At 41.9% G+C, this 21,145-nt stretch overlaps 1 protein-coding gene across 1 annotated transcript; it reads right to left on the bottom strand.

Moving 5' to 3' along the window:
- Positions 1-5,439: 5,439 nt before the first annotated feature.
- AKIRIN1 (akirin 1) lies at positions 5,440-16,772 on the bottom strand. Its single transcript, XM_004740728.3, has 5 exons — positions 16,421-16,772; positions 11,450-11,590; positions 7,865-7,999; positions 6,282-6,353; positions 5,440-5,676 (listed from the first exon to the last, which is right to left on the bottom strand). The coding sequence occupies exons 1-5, from the start codon at positions 16,638-16,640 to the stop codon at positions 5,666-5,668; spliced, it is 579 nt and encodes a 192-aa protein (XP_004740785.2). The 5' UTR covers positions 16,641-16,772; the 3' UTR covers positions 5,440-5,665.
- Between the last annotated feature and the right edge of the window lie 4,373 nt (positions 16,773-21,145).

Raw genomic sequence — 21,145 nt, 5'->3', positions numbered from 1 at the left:
TGGACATTTCAAGCTCCAATTCTTTTTTTTTTTGAAGATTTTATTTGAAAGAAAGAGAGCTCGGGTCACAGAGCTCAATCCCAGGACCCTGGCTGGAATCAGGACCTGAGCCAAAGGCAGTCACTTAAGCAACTAAACCACCCAGGTGCACCACCAGTTCCTACTGTTGCCTGAGTCTTACTTATTCTTTGCTCCAACTGTTGTCTCCCCAAACGAAAACTTCCTGGTCACTGCTACTAAGAACCATCTCTTCTTTTCCTTAGGCCATTATCTGTACCATTAATGTAACATTTAGCAACTTTGACCTGACCTGCTAATGTTCCTTGCTTATGTTCCTTGAGCATCCTTTTCAGGGCTCAAGGTCCAAATGCCTAAGTATATTTATGTATGTTAATTCCAAGTCAGGTAGGTACTGGGGATATAAGACGGACTAGGGCTACTTATAAAACTTATCAGGCTAGGGGGTGCCTGGGTTGGTTAAGTCTCTGACTCTTGATTTCAGCTCAGGTTGTGATCCAACCTTGTGTCAAGCTCCAGCTCAGTGGGGAGTCTGCTAGAGCCTCTCGCCCCCGCCACTCCTCCCACTCACTCTAAAATAATGTTTAAAAAAACCTTGGCCTTTATAAACTCAAATATCTGCCCTCCACAAATAAAGAACTCAGAAGACACCAAGTAAAAAGCTTGCCAAATATTTGGAAAAACATTCAAATCCAACATAAACAGGATTGTCTCTACTTATCTCCTACTAACAGGAAGGCATGTTGGGTACCACACCAGGTGAAGCACCTTCACTGAAGCTGATGAGACCAAAAACACACTGGAATGTGCACCTCTTAAAAACTGAGCATGAGGAGGTTTGGATCACCCTGTTGCTAAAGTCAACTAAAAAGTAGGTGAAATATAAAATTATTTTCTTAATAAAAAGGCTAACTGGGTGATAAGGAATTACTGAAATAAAATCTGAGAATCCAGACAGCCTAGAACTCATAAAGCTGTGATGTTAAGGCATTTGCCAATTTGGAAGCCCCTGGATGCCTGCAGCGAAGGTTTCAGAAGCCTCATGGACTGAAGAGGACAAAAATCAAAATCTAAGGCCAGCTAAAGGTGGGAACCCCCATCTTAGGCTCCTTAAACTGGGATTCCTAAGTATTACACTTTTAAGATATGGGTGAAACACAATTAAGCCATTCTTCACATAGACTTGAGAACTGGTTGTGTGCCATCTGAAAGATCTAGGGAAACTCCAGCCTTCAATATGAATTACAGGTTAGTAATATCCCCAGCACAGGCAACCAGAAATCCTTCTAGAGGTAGATGCTTCATCCCTGTCCTGTTTATTCCTACAATTACTTGTTCAAATGTATCCAGCTCACAGATACCCTGGCACATAAAGAGACAACAGACTATAAGCAACAATCAGTAAAAACAAGAGACCCAGGAAGACTTCAGGTGCTTAAATTTTAAACAAATTTAGGTAATCTTCACAATGAAGTGTTAATTATCTTCCGGTATCATTTGGGGTTGAATAGCTAAGATTTTTCCCTAGAGAAACTTGCTTCTTTCTTCCTGAAAGTATCAACATTATTCAAATTAAACTGTAGCTGTGGACTATACCACTCTCTAAAGCCATTTTTAAGGAAAACAATCACCCAGGAAGCAGTCAAATCACTGTTTCTTAAGAACAATACTTAACGTTTTTCTGATAAACATAAAATCCTTACACCCATTTTTGTATTTAAAATTTCAAACTTGGGGCGCCTGGGTGGCTCAGTGGGTTAAGCCGCTGCCTTCGGCTCGGGTCATGATCTCAGAGTCCTGGGATCGAGTCCCGCGTCGGGCTCTCTGCTCAGCGGAGAAGCCTGCTTCCCTCTCTCTCTCTGCCTGCCTCTCCATCTACTTGTGATTTCTCTCTGTCAAATAAATAAATAAAATCTTTAAAAAAAAAAAAAAAAAAAATAAAATAAAATAAAATTTCAAACTTAAATGTACCAAAAATAAGTCATTCTAATCACCCACCTCCCAAGCATGTTCCCTGATCCTATCCTTGAGAATCATTGCTCTGAAAACTTCATTGACTTTTTCTGTAAAATATTCACTTTGACAATCAATTGGTTTTCATTTGTAAGCATTTTTTTAATCATGCGTCACCCAAGGTGTAACTCCCCTAGAAATGACAAATTAACATTTTTTAAAAAAGATTTTATTTATTTGACAGAGAGAGAGATCACAAGTAGGCAGAGAGGCAGCAGAGAGAGAGGGGAGGAAGCAGGCTCCCGGCAGAGCAGAGAGCCCTACACGGGGCTCCATCCCAGGACCCTGGGATCATGACCTGAGCCGAAGGCAGAGGCTTTAACCCACTGAGCCACCCAGGCGCCCTGACAAATTAACGTTCTTGTCCACCAATCCACGATGTACTGAGTTTGCCTGTTTGTGAGTTTTTGTATGTTTATCAATGCTGCAGGGCCAGGGCGCACAAACTTTTGTGGGAAGGGCCAGAGTATTTTCAACTCGGTGGCCCATACTACCTGTTTCTGGAGTTGCCAACTGTGAAGCAGCCACAGACGCAAACAAATAGCTGTGGCAGTGTTTCAATAGAACTTTATTTACAAAACCAGGCCTTAATTTGCTGACCCCCGCTATAGTGAATAACAAAATACAGGTTCACTGAAAGGCATTACTGAATTCATTGGTTATTCATCTTTTATTATTTTCTTAGTCGAACACTTAAAAGTACAAATTCTAATTAGAGAACGTGAAATTTTGATGTTAACAAAGGGGTATTCATACTGGAAAGTTGAGAAATGCTGCTGCAGAAAGGAACGCTTTGGTCTTCAGATCTAATGAAGACCACTGTGAAAAAACCTGCTATAGAACAGTGTCAAATGTGTACTTTATGTCTCAGGCTGTGCTACTTTATGTGGGCTAATCTTGCACTTGAAAACAAAACCCAGTGATGTACATACAATTAACCCTCATTTTACAGACAAGAAAATTATGGCTCACAAATTTCAGTATCTGGGCAAGGCTCACGTAGCAATTAAACTCTGGGGCTACACACATCCAAAGGCCATTCCTTTAACTACTACACAGCCAACCCATCCTCCCTGGCAGGCAGAGAAGATTGACCATGTGTAAGAGGCTGGCCAAATTCTTATATTTCTTGATGTTGTTCTTGTGGAGCTCTTAACAATTATCTGCCTCAGAAACTTTGATTTCCCCTATACTCTTCTGACCTAAGCATGAATACCTAACTCCTTTCACTCCCCTTAAGATTTTACCAAAAGAGGATAATATTACTTAAACAAAAAATTAAAACTAAGATGGTAGATATAGCTGTTCTAAGACCACAGGTCCTGGCCTATCCTTATGGGTTTCTGCAGGTTGACTACTTCTCTGGGTTTTGACCTACCTCCATGGAACAAAGACAATTCCCAACCTGGGAATGCCCCTAAGTTTGAGCTCTAGAAATCAAGGGAAAACTCCTTTTGTCGTCTAAGACCTACATTATAAGTCCCCATTTTCTGTCCTACGAACTGTCTCTTCTCCAGATAAAACACTAAACAAAAACATGTCTAGTACCTTTTGAGGAAGATTCCAAAACCCAGCCGTGGTGGTGTGTGTGTGGTCTTATTTACCCTATGGCCCCAAAGGGCAACTATACCATAACAGCCTAACAACACCAGGTACAGTAACAGAGTGTCTATCATTTCCCTTACAGAAACCTACTCTACCTCCCAGCCAGAAGCCATTTAGTAGGAATGGGGCTGACATCTGCCCCACGTCACACTGATTCTATAACAAGACATCAGTGCAGCAGCAGTCCCCATTCCTGATCCCTCCTTCAGGACTTCTGATAGCCCCCACAGCAGTCCTTCCTTGTTTTGGTGTGACTATCCCATTGTAAGGCCACTCCCATGACATCCACGGCTAGATCCTCTTACAGGAACAAGTGACTACCCTGGAGAAGGAAGAGATGAAACAAACTACCCTTCAAATATGAAGTGAAATAATTCTTTAATATTTAAAGATCACTGATGGGCTTTTTAAAAAGTCTATAAATCTTAAATGTAATGTTTTACCGGGGAAATGGTTATAGCAGCCTCACATATATTATTTGAATTAATAAACATTATCACAGTATTAAGAAGGCAAGGTAAACAAATAGCTTAAGTATTTTATTTGTTTGCAACTAAGCTTGTTAACACTATATAATGAAAATGTACAAAGAATAATGTTGCAGTTTTTGGTTAGATTTAAGTCAAAGACATTCATTAATAAGGAATCTTCGAATATGAATATTCCAGAATTTCTCTAAGCCATCTGATCAGAACAACTGTCTCTGAATATTACCTTACTTTGGAAGGTACTGGCATACACTTGAATTAAACTCAGAATTTTTCAAAATAAGTCCTAATTAATAAAACTATTCTATATTCAAACTAAAACAATTTTAATAGAACTTTCCTTTCCAGAAACAATAATAAAGGAAACAAGGCATTTTGTAAAATGTGGTCCTGAACAAGTCACAGTAAAAAATAAATGTATACTTAACTTCCACCTCCTCAAAACAGAGGCTACTTTCTGTTCCACAGCCTTGGAACAAGGTGAAGAACAGTCTGTAAGCAACTTTGGGCAGGGGGTTGCCAAAACAAAGCTCAAGCAGTTGAACATGGTCACTTCTTAAAAAGAATTTGGGGGAGCCTGACCAAAGGATCCAAATTCTGCTTTTAATAACCGATAAAAGGCGAAGTGGCTCCTCCCAAGTAGCAGTGCCACCAGGGGCTGGCCCAGCCCCACGCTCACCTGTGTTGTGCTCCCAAGCAAACCCTGATGCTCCTGCTCCAGGGAGACCTTTTCTTTCTAGAGGTTCAGTGTCCTGGGAGCTCTCTGTGTAAATGAGGTGAGCACAGACTCCACGTGGGTATTTTAAGGCTTGGAGTCAAAGTATTTTTCAACACGGCTAGGCAGAGTCCATGTGTCAAACGGCCCGTCTCCAGTTTGTCCTAATTCCTCACCAAGCATTTGTAGACCTAGGACCACAGACCTTTGCTATATTGTCATAATCACATCTAATGTCCATCCTAACTTATGATTCATATTCTGTGCCTGGAAACAGTCCCTGTATTTAACAATAATACCTACAACATAAAACAATCCACCGTTACAACTTATATGGTCACAAAACATTAATGATCTTCTGTAGACCAAGCAAATGTTTTTAACCATAATTGTCGTGCATCAAATTCACAGCCAGAATCCCCAAGATCAAATAAATTTGCACAATACAAATAATAACTTAAAACACACACACATACATATACACACACTCTCACACACACTTCTTACAGAACTGTGCTTGGGGAAACTCCATTTGTTGAGTGCCACTGAGGGCATATTTTGCTAAACTGCTGCTCCAGGTACTTTTGTTTGGAAAATCTATCACAGTAGGGCACAGCTGTTTATTGGATGAGCAGAAAAGAAAGATATGCTTGTGGCAACCAGAAAGTTTTAAGGTCTTTCAAGTTGTATAAAATGGACCTGCAGAAACGTTTAAGTGTTCTCAGGATGCAAAGTTGGAGCTGAAATGTGATATCAAACCAGTTGCAAAAAGTGTACAGCAGCCATCTCTTGAGGTCAAACCTGGTACCAGATATGCAAGAAAGCTTCAGGACACATCTATAAATTAGGGGGGAAAAAAGAGTTTAAGAATACTAAAAATATTAACCAATGGGATATGTGAAAAACAACACAGAGAATGTAAGTCAACACTTAAGTTTTTAGTTTCAGTTTAGATATACAGCTAGTTATTACTCTATGTTTTGAGTAGTAGTAGTTCTAAGATGTCCAGAATTAAGAAATTCTGACCACACACTTGATAAGCTAGCTTAAGAAAGCAGCTTTCATAAATTAATAATTGAAACTACCTTTCTGGAGGAAAAGCCAGGTAACAAACAAATTGGTATTGCAGTCAGACTACCTAGGCTTCAGTCCTACTGAACTCCTAGCTTTAGGAGCTTGGACAAATTATATAACTTCTTTAAGTACCATCCTTACCTATAAAATGGGGCTAATAACAGTTCCTCACTCACAGGGTTACTGTAGATTAAATAAACTTCATGAGGATTTAATGGGCTTAGCACAATGCTGGGCATGCTTTTTTAAAAAAATGTTAGCTATTATTTTACTTCACAGGGGTTTTTTGCTCTCAGGATACAAGGTGTTCAGTGTCAATACCTTGCTCTTGGAAGTTGGAAAATTAAAAAAAACTTGGCAATACTTACAGCTTGTTGGCCTTGTCCCATATCGTCGCATAATCTGATCATGTGTGAATTTCACAAAAGATTCATATTGTTCTGTAAGGGGTAAAGACAGTATATACCATCCCTAGAACTCTCCCTCAGTTTTTCAAGAATCAAGTCAGGATCACATCTAGCTCCCCTGTTTGAATTATCCGCTCTCAGACCCTCCTTCTGAACAGCTGCTCTGAGATCTGTTACTTCCTTTTATTTATTTATTTATTTAAAGATTTTATTTATTTATTTTGTCAGAGAGAGAGCGAGCAAGAGCGAGCACAGGCAGACAGAGTGGAAGGCAGAGTCACAGGGAGAAGCAGGTTCCCTGCGGAGCAAGGAGCCCGATGTGGGACTCGATCCCAGGACGCTGGGATCATGACCTGAGCCGAAGGCAGCTGCTTAACCAACTGAGCCACCCAGGCGTCCCAGTTACTTCCTTTTAGATCCTAGAGCCAAATCCCTAGCTCCTAGATTTGGTCACTGATCCTCTATAACATCACATTTTCCTAATTCTGCCCCTGCTATAACTCCTATAAAATGATTCTCAAGACAGGATTCTCAAGACAGACAGACTGGCTCAGTACTACAAAGTCAACAAACTTTAGGAACTCTGTAAGACATGAAGCTTGAAGCTCTTTTCTGCATTCTGTCCTTGCTATAAATCTCAACACGTTGAAAGAAAGAAGTGGGATAGCTAGAAAGAAGAGAAAATTTCATACTACCTAATTGCAAACAGTCCCAGAGAATTACCTTCCACAGGGAAACTCTGTAAAAAAGAAGGTAGTCTGACATTCATGAACAGAGGCATGACTTAGAGCTAACTGAACAATTCTGGGAATGGAGTTAGGAGAGGGGAAATGATATACAGGAGCTTCTTGTTTTAATACACATTATTAAGTATATTAAAGGATCAAAGAAGTTCGACTATAAAGAAATGCGTGTAACTACTACGAAACAAAAAGTTCTCAATTTAAAGCAGACTTTCCAACATTCTGCAGAGCGATGTGGTATGGGTCACCAGATTAGGAAATAATACTGTTACAGGAAGAAGTTGTTATCTAAAACCTTTCTGATCCCAACATGGTCCCCTTTCACTAAATGGGTACTACTTTCTATTCCTGATTCAGATCTCTTCCTTTCACAAAAGGCTCTACTTGTTGACATCACTGTCAACTCCCTTTGTTCAAACCTGAACTGTGCTTTCCAAACTAATGTACCTCCAAATCACAGAGTGCCAGATTTCCCACATCTACAAAGTGACTGCCACCAGGAAGTCTGATCATGTTGACTATACCCCACTCCCAACCAGGGGCTGGGAGGTTAGCCCAAATAAACCACTCACTGCCTTTATTCATATGGAAAAATGTCAAAAGAAAAGCCTGGTTTATCTTGTTTCAGAAATGTATATGAAATTTCCTTCCCTATATAAATCACAAAGTAACTTGACTATTCACAACTCATTAAACGTTTCCTGCATGAAGTCTTGCTTTTTCTAAGTTACCATCTGACTGAACCTTATTATTTACCGAACCTTATGAACAAACAATGGTACAACCACTGCCTCAGCCTACCTGCTAGTTTGGTATTGAGGATTTGCTCATACTCCTCCCGAATTTTATCTTCATAGTCTTTTAAGAGACGCTCACATATTATTCCAACTTGTCGGAGGGTAAAGGTGGGCTGGTCCTTCTTCATCCAGGAGGAACCTAGTCAAAAAACAAATCTAATTTTGTTTTTGTTAAAAGATTTTAAGTTATCTCTACATCCCATGTGAGGCTCAAACTCACAGCCCCAAGATTAAAAGTCACATGTTTCTACCTGATGAGCTAGCCAGGAACCCCAAAACAAACCCAGTTTAAAGATTTTATTTATTTGACAGACAGAGATCACAAGTAGGCAGAGAGGCAGGCAGAGAGTGAGAGAGAGGAGGAAGCAGGCTCCCCGCCGAGCAGAGTCCGATGTGGGGCTTGACCCCAGGACCCTGGGATCATGACCTGAGCCGAAGGCAGAGGCTTTAACCCACTGAGCCACCCAGGCACTCCAACAAACACAGTTTAAATAATACATTATAGTTCTAAGGTTCAGAATTAATAACTTTATGTTAACAGTCCTAGGATACAAAAACTGTTCAGAAAAATGGTATTCTTCACAACTCTACATGGTGTTTTTCACAAAATTGCTGAGCTTCTGCCGCTAGTTTTACAAAGTCAGGCCAAAGGTAAATTGAGAAGTAGGAGGAAAAATGTTTATCCAGGTGTGCTAGCTGATCCGCATACAGAAAAACAGTTCTGATGCCATAACAATGTGAGTCCATACTCAATGCTCATTTGGTAAAGAACAAGAACAAAAAGTAAGTTGATATAAAGCCTCTAGTCTGGATTAGAGAAAGTAATTCAGAGCTACCCAAATCCTTGGTGATTATCTATACCTATGTTTAGCTGAGGTGCATCATAATTATCGGTAGAAGTAGAAGTCACAAAACATGACACACATTCTGATTTAATTCTAGGTTAGGGCCTGGCCATCTTTTAACTTCCACAGGTGATTCTGATAAGAAATGCTTAGAAGTCTGATGCTTAGGAGACCAAGTAACTCGTCCTATATAACAAACTATTAGCAATGTCACTGAAGTATGAATGAAGGAGACAATTAGGCCCTACATACCTCATCCTCTTTTTTTTTTTTTTAAGATTTTGTTTATTTATTTATTTGACACAGAGAGAGGAGATATAAACAGGGGGAGTGGGAGAGAGAAAAGCAGGCCTCCCGCAGAGCAGGGAGCCCAATGTGGGGCTTGATCCCAGCACCCCAGGACCATGACCTGAGCCAAAAGCAGATGCTTAAGGACTAAGCCACCCAGATGCCCCTACATATCTCATCCTTGATCCCTTTCAAATCTAGGAAAAGAAGAGTAAAATGTTTTTAAAATAGTAGTTAGAAACCAAAATACTCAATGGAATGCCAGAAAACATGGAAATCTGCTTCCTGATCATGAGAAAAATAGCAGCAGCTCCTTTGGTAGCCCAGTTGTTTCTCAAAGCTGAGTGTGTTGATCAAAGCTCAGCCTAGATTCCGTTTCTTCAGCCCGATTAATCAGTAAACCATTTAGCACTCTGAAACAAGTAATTCTTAACTTAAACCTAGATTTCTTCTTTACAATGAAACCTAACCAAAAGTTCTACCCAGTAATCACTGTATTGTTTCTCTGCATCCATTACATATTCTTCAAAATTCTAATACTAGAATCTCAAAAGAATATTAAGGAAAGACCAGCTTGTGCTTTTTCTCACTCACTTTCTCAAGTAAATAAATAAAATCTTAAAAAAATATTATTTGGGGGCGCCTGGGTGGCTCAGTGGGTTAAAGCCTCTGCCTTTGGCTCAGGTCATGATCCCAGGGTCCTGGGATCGAGCCCCGAATCGGGCTCTCTGCTCAGCAGGGAGCCTGCTTCCCCCTCTCTGCCTACTTGTGATCTCTGTCAAATAAATAAAATCTTAAAAAAAAAATCATGGTGAAATTCACATAAAATGCATCATTTTATTTATTTTTTTAAAAAAGATTTTATTTATTTATTTGACAGAGAGAGAGATCACAAGTAGTCAGAGAGGCAGGCAGAGAGAGAGGAAGGGAAGCAGGCTCCCCGCTGAGCAGAGATCCCGATGCGAGGCTCGATCCCAGGACCCTGGAATCATGACCTGAGCTGAATGTAGAGGCTTTAACCCACTGAGTCACCCAGGCGCCCCAAGGAGACAGTTTTTAATCAAGGTAATTTTTAACTCTCAGAACTATTAAAAAGTAGAATAGTTTGTAAGGAAATAAACTACTGTTAAAGGACAGAGTTCACCACCAATGGAGATGTTTGTACACTTGACTCTTTCGCACTTGCACTCTTGACTATTTGCAGGGATATTGCAAGCAAGACTGGTGGCTAAACTATGTGGCCATGAAGATTCCCTCCAACCCTGAGATTCTATTTTTGAGCACATCCTCTCTGACCACCTGTCAATGTTATAGAGCTGCTGTCACACAAATGTATGCAATGATGGAAATGTCCTATAGTTAATAGAACTACATGTGACTACTAAGCACTTGAAATGTGGCTACTGCATTCAAGAAACAAAATGTTAAAATTTCATTAAATCTTGGGGCGCCTGGGTGGCTCAGTGGGTTAAAGCCTCTGCCTTCAGCTCGGGTCATGGTCTCAGGGTCCTGGGATCGAGCCCTGCATCGGGCTCTCTGCTCAGCGGGAGCCTGCTTCTTCCTCTCTCTCTGCCTGCCTCTCTGCCTGCTTGTGATCTTTATCTGTCAAATAAATATATAAAATCTTTAAAAAATTTTTTTCATTAAATTTTAATTAACTTTAATAGCTACATATAGCTAATCTAATGGCTAAGATATTAGACACTGCAGTTACAGAGGGTACTTCTGCACTGGGTGGATGGAAGCCAAATCAAATGAATCTAAGGTTTTTTTTCTGAGGGGTCTAGGTGGCTCAGTGCATTAAGCCTCTGCCTTCCGCTCAGGTCATGATCCCAGGATCCTGGGATCAAGCCCTGCATTAGGTTCTCTGCTCAACAGGGAGCCTGCTTCCCCTCCTACTCTGCCTACTTGTGCTCTCTCTGTGTCAAATAAATAAAATCTTAAACAACCCCCCCCCATGACTCTGTGGTTTCAAATGTATTTATAAGGGGCGTCTGGGTGGCTCAGTGGGTTAGGCCTCTGCCTTTGGCTAGGTCACGATCTCGGTGTCCTGGGATCAAGCCCTGCATAGGGAATCTCTGCTCAGCAGGGAGCCTGCTTCCCTCTCCCTCTCTCTGCCTGCCTCTCTGCCTACTTGTGATCTGTCAGACAAAAAATCTTAAAAAAAAAAAAAAAGTATAAGTAGTAATACAATGCATACATTTTACCAATTTTATCATTTTAGATGAAATCAGTTCTGGATTAGGAAACTATCATTTTAAGAACGATTTACAAACTTTTTTCCTTCTTCAATTTTTTTAATCTAAATTCCAGTTAGTTAACATACACTTTAATATTAGTTTCAGGTGTAGAATTTAGTGATTAATCACTTACATATAACAGCCAAGGTTCATCACAACAAGTGTACCATTTACACACTTTAAATGGGCGGTCTGTCCACACTAATGTTTGCTTACCTGGAGAACTAGGTGCCGTGAGTGCTGAGGAATGAGGCTGACTTTCCGAAGTACAAGCTTCACTCTGGTTAAGAACTACTTCTAAATGTCTCCACCTCTGATAACGACTATATTCTTGTTTTATGTTCTGAAAAATTTGTTCTAATAAAAAAAGAAACACATTTGAGCATTCATTTTATTGTTCTTCAAACTTCCTGTCCCTTCCCCCACATTATTAATATTAGCAAGAAAAGTATTTATACTGAATAAAGCACTCCTCCTATAACTCCAAAGTGTTCTCTCTTAGTGCTATTTCAACAATACATGGAAGAACAGCTGTTCTAGCATAAGCCCTTCAGACAGTTCCCTTTGCTTGTTTTCCTGTGACAATGAAGACCTGGTCTGTAGTCTGTTTTAGGATTAATGAGTGCAATTTACAGCAAAACAAAAAACCCATCTTTCACCTAATCAAGAGCTATTTTTGATTTGTGTTAAGCTGCACAATTCTGCAAACTAGTATATTGGGGTGATTCTCCTACCACCCAAGGCCTTCTAAAAATGAAGCTCGTGTCCCATTTGGGACTCAAGATCTTTGGGGGAGAAGACAGTAGAAAACCACAATATGGTTGTCTCCTAGACATGGACCATGGGAAAACCTGAGATTTATTGCTTGGACCCAATGATCAGGGCTTAGAAAAGAACTTTCTGATCCTACTGAGAGGCACTACTTGATAGGACTCGGATTACTATTCTGAGTCAAAGTAGTCATAAACCAAATTTACTAACGCTATTGAAGGGAGTCCAGGACACACAAATTCACTTTGAAGTACATTCCTAGAGCCAACGCTGTCTGAAAGGATGTGGTTTTCAAGTTTTTTATTTTTGTGGGAGAATATGCATCCACTTTCCAGATGATAAAGCCTCCTTATCAAAAATAAAACCCAGAAAACCATATCACGACCCCACTCACATTATTCTAATGTATACTGTGCTATAATTGTAATTTTTTATGGGGTTGAGTGTTAATAATGCCATTCTGCTTCTTCCTAGCTGTGTGACTATGACCTTAGAAAGTCATTCAGGATCTTCAGCCTACTTCTTCAATATAAATGTTAACTGCCTACCCAATGAAGCTTTGAAAACAAGTGACAGGAGAGCCTAGGAAATGATAAACTCACAGTATCTCCACACATAACTAAATTTTCAAACACTCAGCCCAAATACATAAATGATGTAGGATTAGCAAAGCTTTCCCTTAAAAATGCTATGAAGTTCATATTTTAAGATCCCTGAACTTATGAAGGCTTCACTTCATCTTTAAAAAGTATTATTCTCCAAGCACATACTTGCCAGATTCAATACAAGGATGTACAGAACTGCAAAGATTTTAAACAAGAAAGGACAAGTATGAGGACAACGCTCATGAGAACAGAAGGTCTTTGATAAACCTCTGCCTCCTGTATGGCAAAGTGAACAAATGGAAAGATACAACTTTTAGGCTGGTTAGAGGACAAGCAAGTCCAAGAATCTAAATATGGCATACACAGTAGAAAAATAAGGAAGTAGATGTGATCCTCTCTCCAAGAAGGCCACTTAAAAAACAAAATAAAACAAAACAAAAATGTACATTTCTTTTTAACAGTGGATAATAACTTTAGTCTTTGCATCTCATTATTATTTGACACTGTGCTTCTGGGTTATATCTGACTAAGCCTGTCCTCAAAATTCTACGATGGTTCCTAGCTGTTACAGAACAAAATTCACATTTTCTTTTCTTCCAAAATTCAAACTCTTTGGGGAGCCTGGGTGCCTCAGTGACTCAGTTAAGCGTCTGCCTTCTGCTCAGGTCATGATTCCAGGGTCCTGGGACTGCCCCCCCACTCCCGCCCAGCATTGGGCTGCATGCTCAGCAGGGAGTCTGCTTCTCCCTCTCCTCTCTCCTGGACTTGTGCTCTCTCAAATAAATAAATAAAATCTTTAAAAAATTTAAACTCTTCAACATGGCATCCCATGCCTTCCAAGGCTTGGCCCAAATTGTTTCCAGTTCCATCTCCCCTTATAGCCCAGTTACATTATCCTTTATTTGTGCATTTTCATTGCTTTGCTCATACAGTTTTCCTTCGCTTGAAATGTGGCTGTCTTTATTCCTTCACCGTCATTCAAGAGCTAGCTAAAATGCTACCTCAGTATGGATGTTAATCCTCAAGCCTCAAGTCATGATCAATTAATTGCTTTGCACCTGGACTCACACGTTTACAAACATCTGCCTCAGCAACACCCTCTTATGCCTAGTATCAACTTAGCTCATTTAAGCAATAAAAGGCTTAATTTGGGGGCACCTGGGTGGCTCAGTGGGTTAAGCCTCTGCCTTCAGCTCAGGTCATGATCTCAGGGTCCTGGGATTGAGTCCCATGTCTGGCTCTCTGCTTGGTGGGAAGCCTGCCCCCCCCCCCCCGCATACTTGTGATTTCTGTGTGTCAATTAAATTAAAAAAATCTTTTTAAAAAATAAATAAAAGGCTTAATTTTATATGCCTTTCCCCAAAAAAGTGCTATGACACATATCTTTTTTTTAAAGTAAAAACAGTTTCTTGGCCATTTCTGAGAAACCTTTATGACCTTTGAGATAACAATTGTTATAAAATGAAGTCACAGATTTTTAAATTCACTTTTCTGTTAGTTAGCTTTATTCTTTCTATTTGTAAAGCAACTAACATTTCCTCTTCCATTCTTCCTTTTTAATCAAGAAGACATTTTTCACTTAAGCCAAAGCATCTTATAATCAATCATTCATACTTTGTTTCTTTCTTACAGAACCATATTCCAACAAGCATTAAGGAGGTTAACTGATCAGTCTTTACAAATGAGTATTTTAAATAAAATATTTTAATATAAACGACCAAGAAGGTAGTTTGCATGATCTATGAGAAAATTAAAATTTAAGGGCGCCTGGGTGGCTCAGTGGGTTAAGCCGCTGCCTTTGGCTCAGGTCATGATCTCAGGGTCCTGGGATCGAGTCCCGCATTGGGCTCTCGGCTCAGCAGGGAGCCTGCTTCCTCCTCTCTCTCTCTGCCTACTTATAATCTCTCTCTGTCAAATAAATAAATAAAATCTTAAAAAAAAAAAGAAAAAGAAAATTAAAATTTAAAATAAAAAAATAGTGACTCCCATTATTGCACTCCGCAATATTGAGGCTTCCAAATACATTCAACACTCATTTATTAAACATGTGCTGTAATGTGAACTATAACAGAATTAGTCTACAGGGTATACTGGAAGAAATAAAACGTGCATAAAATCCATCAAGATGGAGAAGTCAAGTATTAATTCTATTTTGCATAACAGAGATCCAGAAAGATTATATGACTATCCTTGCTATCTGTAGGAACAGCAAAAGAAAAAATATCACGTCAAGTAGGCATTTTGTCCCCTGCTTTTCTTTTCTAAGTAGGCTCCATGCCCAATATGGAGCTCAACGTACAACTTGAACTCAGGACCTTGGGATCAAGACCCTGATACTTAACTGACTGGGCCATCCAGGCGCTGTCCCCTGCTTTTGAAGGGCTCTTTACAAAAAATTTTTGCAAACATTATCTCATTCAGTACATAAGGCTTTGCAACATTAAGTGGTCAGGGAATTTAAAGTAGAACAGAGTTCCTTATGGGGTAGGGTTAGTCACGTAATGGATGGGAGATTTGCAAAAATGATTGTTTTTGGATTAGCAAATACAAGGGGGGAAACATGGTGGAAAGCAAGGATAATAGGCACACCCGGGTGGGTTTGGGGAAAGAGCAGCAAAAGCATTGTTTGGGGGGAAAAAATGTGTAAAAGGCTAAGTAAGTCATAGGGTTACAGCTGATAAATCCTTCTACTAAAAGAATGAATAGAGGTGAACTGGAGAAAGAGTGTCTGTGAGGGCTTGGCTGGCAACTGCAGGAATTTTGGTGTGAGTATGAGGGCCTGCAATCTGCATTATGGATATGCGGAGGAAAGAGGAAATAAAGCCCAAAGACACTGGTAACTGAAAAGGGATGAGGAAAAGAATCATTTTAAGGCAGTCCTAAGGTTTCACTTACACTTGAGCAAGAGGAAAACGCACACAAAGAAATAACTTGACGAAGTCCAGTTTTGAGGACCCTCCCCCATCTCCAGGAGCCCTTTAAAACTGCTACATACTAATTCTGATGCCCTCTCCCTTCAATTCCTACACAATGGTTGGGGGGGGTGGTGTCCTAACTTTACAGTCACACTAGCTCTCCCCTTTCCTTGACCAGCATGTAATCCTTACTGAAAGACTCTTACGGATAGTTGAAGTCCTGCTTCCGGAACCTCTGTAATGTTTAAGGATTCTCAAATAAATTCTAGCTAACGAGCTACCGATATCGAGCCATATATGGTACAAGACAATAGCCATATTAAGATTCAGTATCAATAAAAGAACATGGCCAGTCCCTTAGAAATAGGCTGAAATCGGATTCTATGACTTCTGCGACGGCCTCTGGTCCCTAAAGACTTCTGAAAAGCAGGTCCCCCTGCAAGCTACAGTACAGAGAACAGCACGCACTCAGGTCCCTTCCCAAGAACCCGCCCCCAACCCCCACCCTCAAGGCCGGGTTCGTGAGTAGAATCCCATTTTCCATGGCCCACTGGATCTGCTGGGCGGCTCTGTGCAGGCCCGGGCAGCGGAGGCAGGAGGGGCTTCACGCACGGAAAGGGCCCCGAGCGGCCAGGGATATTCCCATCTTCCTCTTGCTGCCCACCCCTCTGGTCTCTCCAGCTCCAGGAAAATCGAAAACGGACACTGGAGCCCCACCATCCCTCCCGGATGTCTCCCATCCCCGGAAGCGACACGGCCCAGCGGCACCCCAGTTCCCGTTTCTCAGGGCAAAGAAGGGGTCTGTGGGTGAATCAGCCTAGCGCCCATAGCCGCCCCACCCCCACCCCCCAAAATGCCTGGGCCTGGCTTCCTGCCAAGCCCGCAGCATAGGTTACCCGGTGTTGGAAGGCGCCGCTCGCTGCCGGGTGGGGCGGGCTGCTGCAGAGTCAGCGGTGGGGTCTGCGTCTGCAGAAGCGGCGGCGGCTCAGCGTCCGGGGGCCTGAGGCCCGGAGTGGGGCCAGGCAGAGGGGCGCAGCGCCGCCGCTTCGGGGAACCAGGGCTCAGCAGCGCCGCCTCGAACTCCATGGGCCGCTTCAACGTCGCCCCGCACGCCATGCCGCTGACGGGCCAGGAACCAGGAGCGGACGCGGAGGTAACTGCGGCCCAACCTCCGGCTCCTCAGCGGAGCTCGCAAGCCAAGCCGGCTCCAATGGCGCCTCCAGCACCCGGCAGCGACGCTGGCCCCGCCTCCTGTGACGTCACGGCCCTGGCCACCGCCCGGCAGAGGGGGAGAAGCCGGAAGAAGGCCGTTCTGGGAGGCCCGTCTGCTACACTCTGGCCCGCCGCGCCCCCCACTGAGGAAATGGCACGGTCTGGGCGGAGAGCTCGGTCGCCAGGCAACCTCGGGAAGGCCCCCACCCCCGCTCCTCCCCTCCCGGGGTCCCATTATCCCCCTCCCCCCACCCCACCCCTGTCCCCCAGTTTTTCGAGCCGTCGCGCCGGGCTGGCCCCTTAGGTTTTCGCACCTGCGCGGCAGGGGCGTGGGGGAGGGGTGAGCTCAGAGAGGCCGGTCGAGAGGGCGCGGGGGTCGCGTGTCTCCCGTCCGGCAAACCTCCTTCCATCTAGGCCGCTGTAGTTCCCTGGATGGAAGAGAGGGGCATTCTGAAAGGTCTTCAAGGGCACTCCCGAGTCCAGGGAAGTCTTCACTTAAGCATAATCTTAGATCTGAGTATGGGCTTTAGGAAGTTCACCAACCCCATGAAATTGTGTGTATGTATCTTAGGATAGATGACCCATATCTTCAGAAGCTCATCAAAGCGGTCTGCTACTCAACGGTCGTTAAAAACAAAACCCACTGGCTTAAATTATCCTGGAATGGTCAGAGTGTTAAGTACTTAAGCTGGTTTGCCAGTCCCCACATCTGACTAGCAGCTCAGTGCTTCCTTGGATCTGTGAGAATTCTTTACAGCAGTGACAGCGGTAAAATACTTTTGAAAAATTCTGGGAAGATACACAGATTACAGGAGGGTTCCACTTTCAGAAATTGTATGTGCTTATGAATTACTGGGAAGCAGGTAAATGCTTTCAACTGATCACCCAAGCATCTGTGATCCAAAAAAGTTAAAACCTTTCTATAATTATGCATGTATGTTGAATAATGGCCATTCCTCCTGGGATCTGACTGCTTCGGCAAAGCTCTGGAGGTTTCCAGTACAGTGCAAGTTTCAGATACTCTTTTCTAATAGGCCATTTGCCAGATCAATGTGCCCCAACAGTTGAGTTGGAAAATATGGTCATACTACCTTAATCCTATTCTTTCCTTCCCTTTTCTATTGCTTTTTTCTGTATCTTCCCCAGTTTCTCAAGATTTTACAATGATCCAAGCACAGGTCAACTTTTTTTTTTTTTAAGTTTATTTTATTTCTTTATTGGAGAGAGAGAGAATGCAGGAAAGCTAGAGGGAGAGAGACAAGCAGTCTCCACATAGAGCAGGGAGCCTAACATGGGCTGGATCCCAGGACTCCCAGGACCAGGAGCCCAGATGAAGGCAGCTGCTTAACTGACTGAGCCCCCCAGGCAGGCACCCCTGTATTTATCTTTGACAATTAGCAGAAATAATTCTAAAGTAACTGAATATACCAGATATCAAATTTATTTTATCCCTTTTTCATAAGGACCTAGGGAAGGTTTACAATAGACTAGAACGCTAGAAACAGAATATTAGGGCCAAACTAAAAAGAGATCACAATTATCCTAAAGTTAAATATACCTGTGACTGAATTTGAGACAGTTCTGAGCTTCCTGGCTGCCAGGGTAAAAATGAAAACATAGTATATGGCATCTTTTTTTTTTTTTTAATAGCAGATGGTATCTAAAAGGAATTAGTGCCTCAGAGGAGTCTTTCTTCAATAGCTAAAAATGTGAATTCTAAAGATAGTTGTTCATGTGACTTTATTAGGAAGCAGTGAATGATATAACAAAGCAATCAAGAAGATTTGAATAACAAGTGCAAAAGCAAAATTCATATAGATATTTCTTGTTATTCTCAATAAAAGCCAAGGACATAAAAGCAACCTAGTGATGACTATTTTTTAAGGGGCTTGTCTAATGTGTAAATTGTTTTCTGTGGTCTAAAGTGGTCCAAAGTCAGAGCTTACAATGTTTGAAAAATGTCATCATTATCAGCACTTTTTCCAGCTAAGGTTTTGCTAAGTACTTTGATAATCAGTTTCTTCCCTATGATCCTTTAAAATTTTGAGTGTGTCTTGTAATATTAGTGTTTTAAAACAGGAAGTTATAATTTGTTTACATATTTGACTGTACATCAAAACTATAAATTCCTTGAGAATAATAGCCAAGCCTCATTCATCTGTGTTTCCCCATCCCAGCACAGTGCTTGAATACAGTGGGGGTTGGCATAGAATAAATATTGGTCCAATGCATAAATGGTAATTATTTTGAGGTTGTTCTCTGTGTCCCTGAAAGTTGATAGTCCACATTGCTGAATAAGGGTGGATTCAGATGATTCAGAAACCAAACAAGTAGGTGGTATAGCCTATTATAAGCTGCAGTTGACAGTGGCCCAATCAGAGAGATATCCTTGAGGGAAGCAGATGGGCTGCTCTGATGGCCCCTCAATGTGGGGTCTCCTTCTGGGGTCACAGCAGTACAGGTCTACTTGATGAGTCATTCACATGCACACACATACACACACATTACTAATTACCAGGCACCATGCGATTATGCTTGAGACTACTGTGGCATGAAAAGAGACATGGTTCCTGTCCTCCTAGAGCTTCCAGCCTGTTCGAGATGGCAGACAATCAAAACATCACAAGGACAAATATATAATAACCAACTGTGACAGGGACTATGAAGGGAAAGGACAGAATATTATGAGACAATACAACAGACCAAGACCAAGATCTTAACCGATCTTGGAGAGTAATGGAGACTTCCCTGAAATAGTGACATTTGAGCTAGGAATTAACTAAGCAAAGACAGGTTGAGAACATCTCAGTCACAGGGAACAGCATGTCCAGTAACTTGTTATAAAGAAGACCATAACATGTTTGAAGAATCAAAGGAAGTCGCAAGTGGCTGTGGTACAAAGCAGGAATGCAGAGAGCTGGGGAGAAAAAACTGATGAGGAAGGCAGGAGCCTGATCATGTAATGCCTCATTGGCAGCTGAGATTTTTTACCTTTATTTTCTTCTTCTTCCTTCCCTCCCCCTCCCTCTCCCCCCTGCTGCTGCTACTGCTTCTTCTTCTTCTTCTTCAAGAGAATGTTTGTTTTTTAATTTTAATTTTTTTAGAGAGAGAGAAGGTGCAGAAGCAGGGCAGTGGGAGAATCCTAAGCAGGCTCCACCCCCAGCACAGAGCCCGACCCAGGGCTTGATGTCAAGACCCCAAGACCATGACTTGAGCTGAAATCAATAGTCTGATGCTGGGGCACCTGGATGGCTCAGTCAGTTAAGCAACTGCCTTTGGCTCAGGTCATGATCCCAGGGTCCTGGGATTGACCCTGCTTCTCCCTCTCCCTCTGCTGCTTCCCCTGCTTGTGCTCTCTTACTCTCTCCCTGTCAAATAAACAAATAAAATCTTAAAAAAAAGAAAAAGAAAAAGAAAAAGTCGGATGCTCAACCAACTGAACCACCCAGTCACCCCTACCTTTATCTTTGGAGCAGTGGGAAGCCACTTGGGGTGGGGGTGGGGTAAGGTGGGAATAAAAGAGCTTAAGTATGATCAGATTTACATTTGAAAAGATTCCTATCTGCTATATTGAGAACTGGTTGGAGGAGAGCAGGGGTGGATGGAAATCAGTAGAGGTTATTATATGTGTTCAGATGCATGCCTTGTAGTATTAGTTTTATAATATTACAAGGAACCTCCCACCTCCCCCGCACACACGAATTCTTTCATATCCCCACTTGCGGATATTCCTATGCCAGTTCTTCCTGGGAAAGCTCCATAGTAGGTCTCTCAGGCTCTGTTTACTGGTGCCAATGGTTCCCTAACCCAGGGGCATAGTTGGGCTAAAGCAGGGGATGGGAGTGTAAGGAAAGGATACCATCTTCCAAAATTTTCCAGGATTCTTTGCCTAAAGTTTTCAAAGAAATTGTCTGTATTTGCTGTCTCCTTCTAAATGCTTCCTATCCACCAAGTGTCAACTCACATCAGTCTAATTTCTGCCCCTCCATTCCACTAAAACACATGATCTCCAAGCTATGGAGAGAAGCAGGGAGCCTGCTTCTTCCTCTCTCTCTTTCAGCCTGCCTCTCTGCCTACTTGTGATCTCTGTCTGTCAAATAAATAAATAAAATCTTTAAAAAAAAAAATAAATAAAAAATAAAAAAAAAAAGAAAATAATAAAATTTGGGTGCCTGGGTGGCTCAGTCATTAAGCATCTGCCTTTGGCTCAGGTCATGATCCCAGGGTCCTGGGATTGAGGCCCGCATTGGGCTACCTGCTCTGTGGGAAGCCTGCTTCTCCCTCTCCCTCTCCCCCGGCTTGTGTTCCCTCTCTCTGTCAAATAAATCTTAAAAAAAAAAAAAAAAAAACAACCCAAATTTAAAAAAACAAAATAAAATGAACAGAACTTGGTAAGGATTAGGTATGGA

Source organism: Mustela putorius, unplaced genomic scaffold (assembly GCF_011764305.1).
Source record: "Mustela putorius furo isolate JIRA1106 unplaced genomic scaffold, ASM1176430v1.1 tig00003853_pilon_pilon_pilon, whole genome shotgun sequence".
NCBI classification, from domain to species: domain Eukaryota; kingdom Metazoa; phylum Chordata; class Mammalia; order Carnivora; family Mustelidae; genus Mustela; species Mustela putorius.
This window is presented reverse-complemented; position numbering and strand designations above follow the sequence as displayed.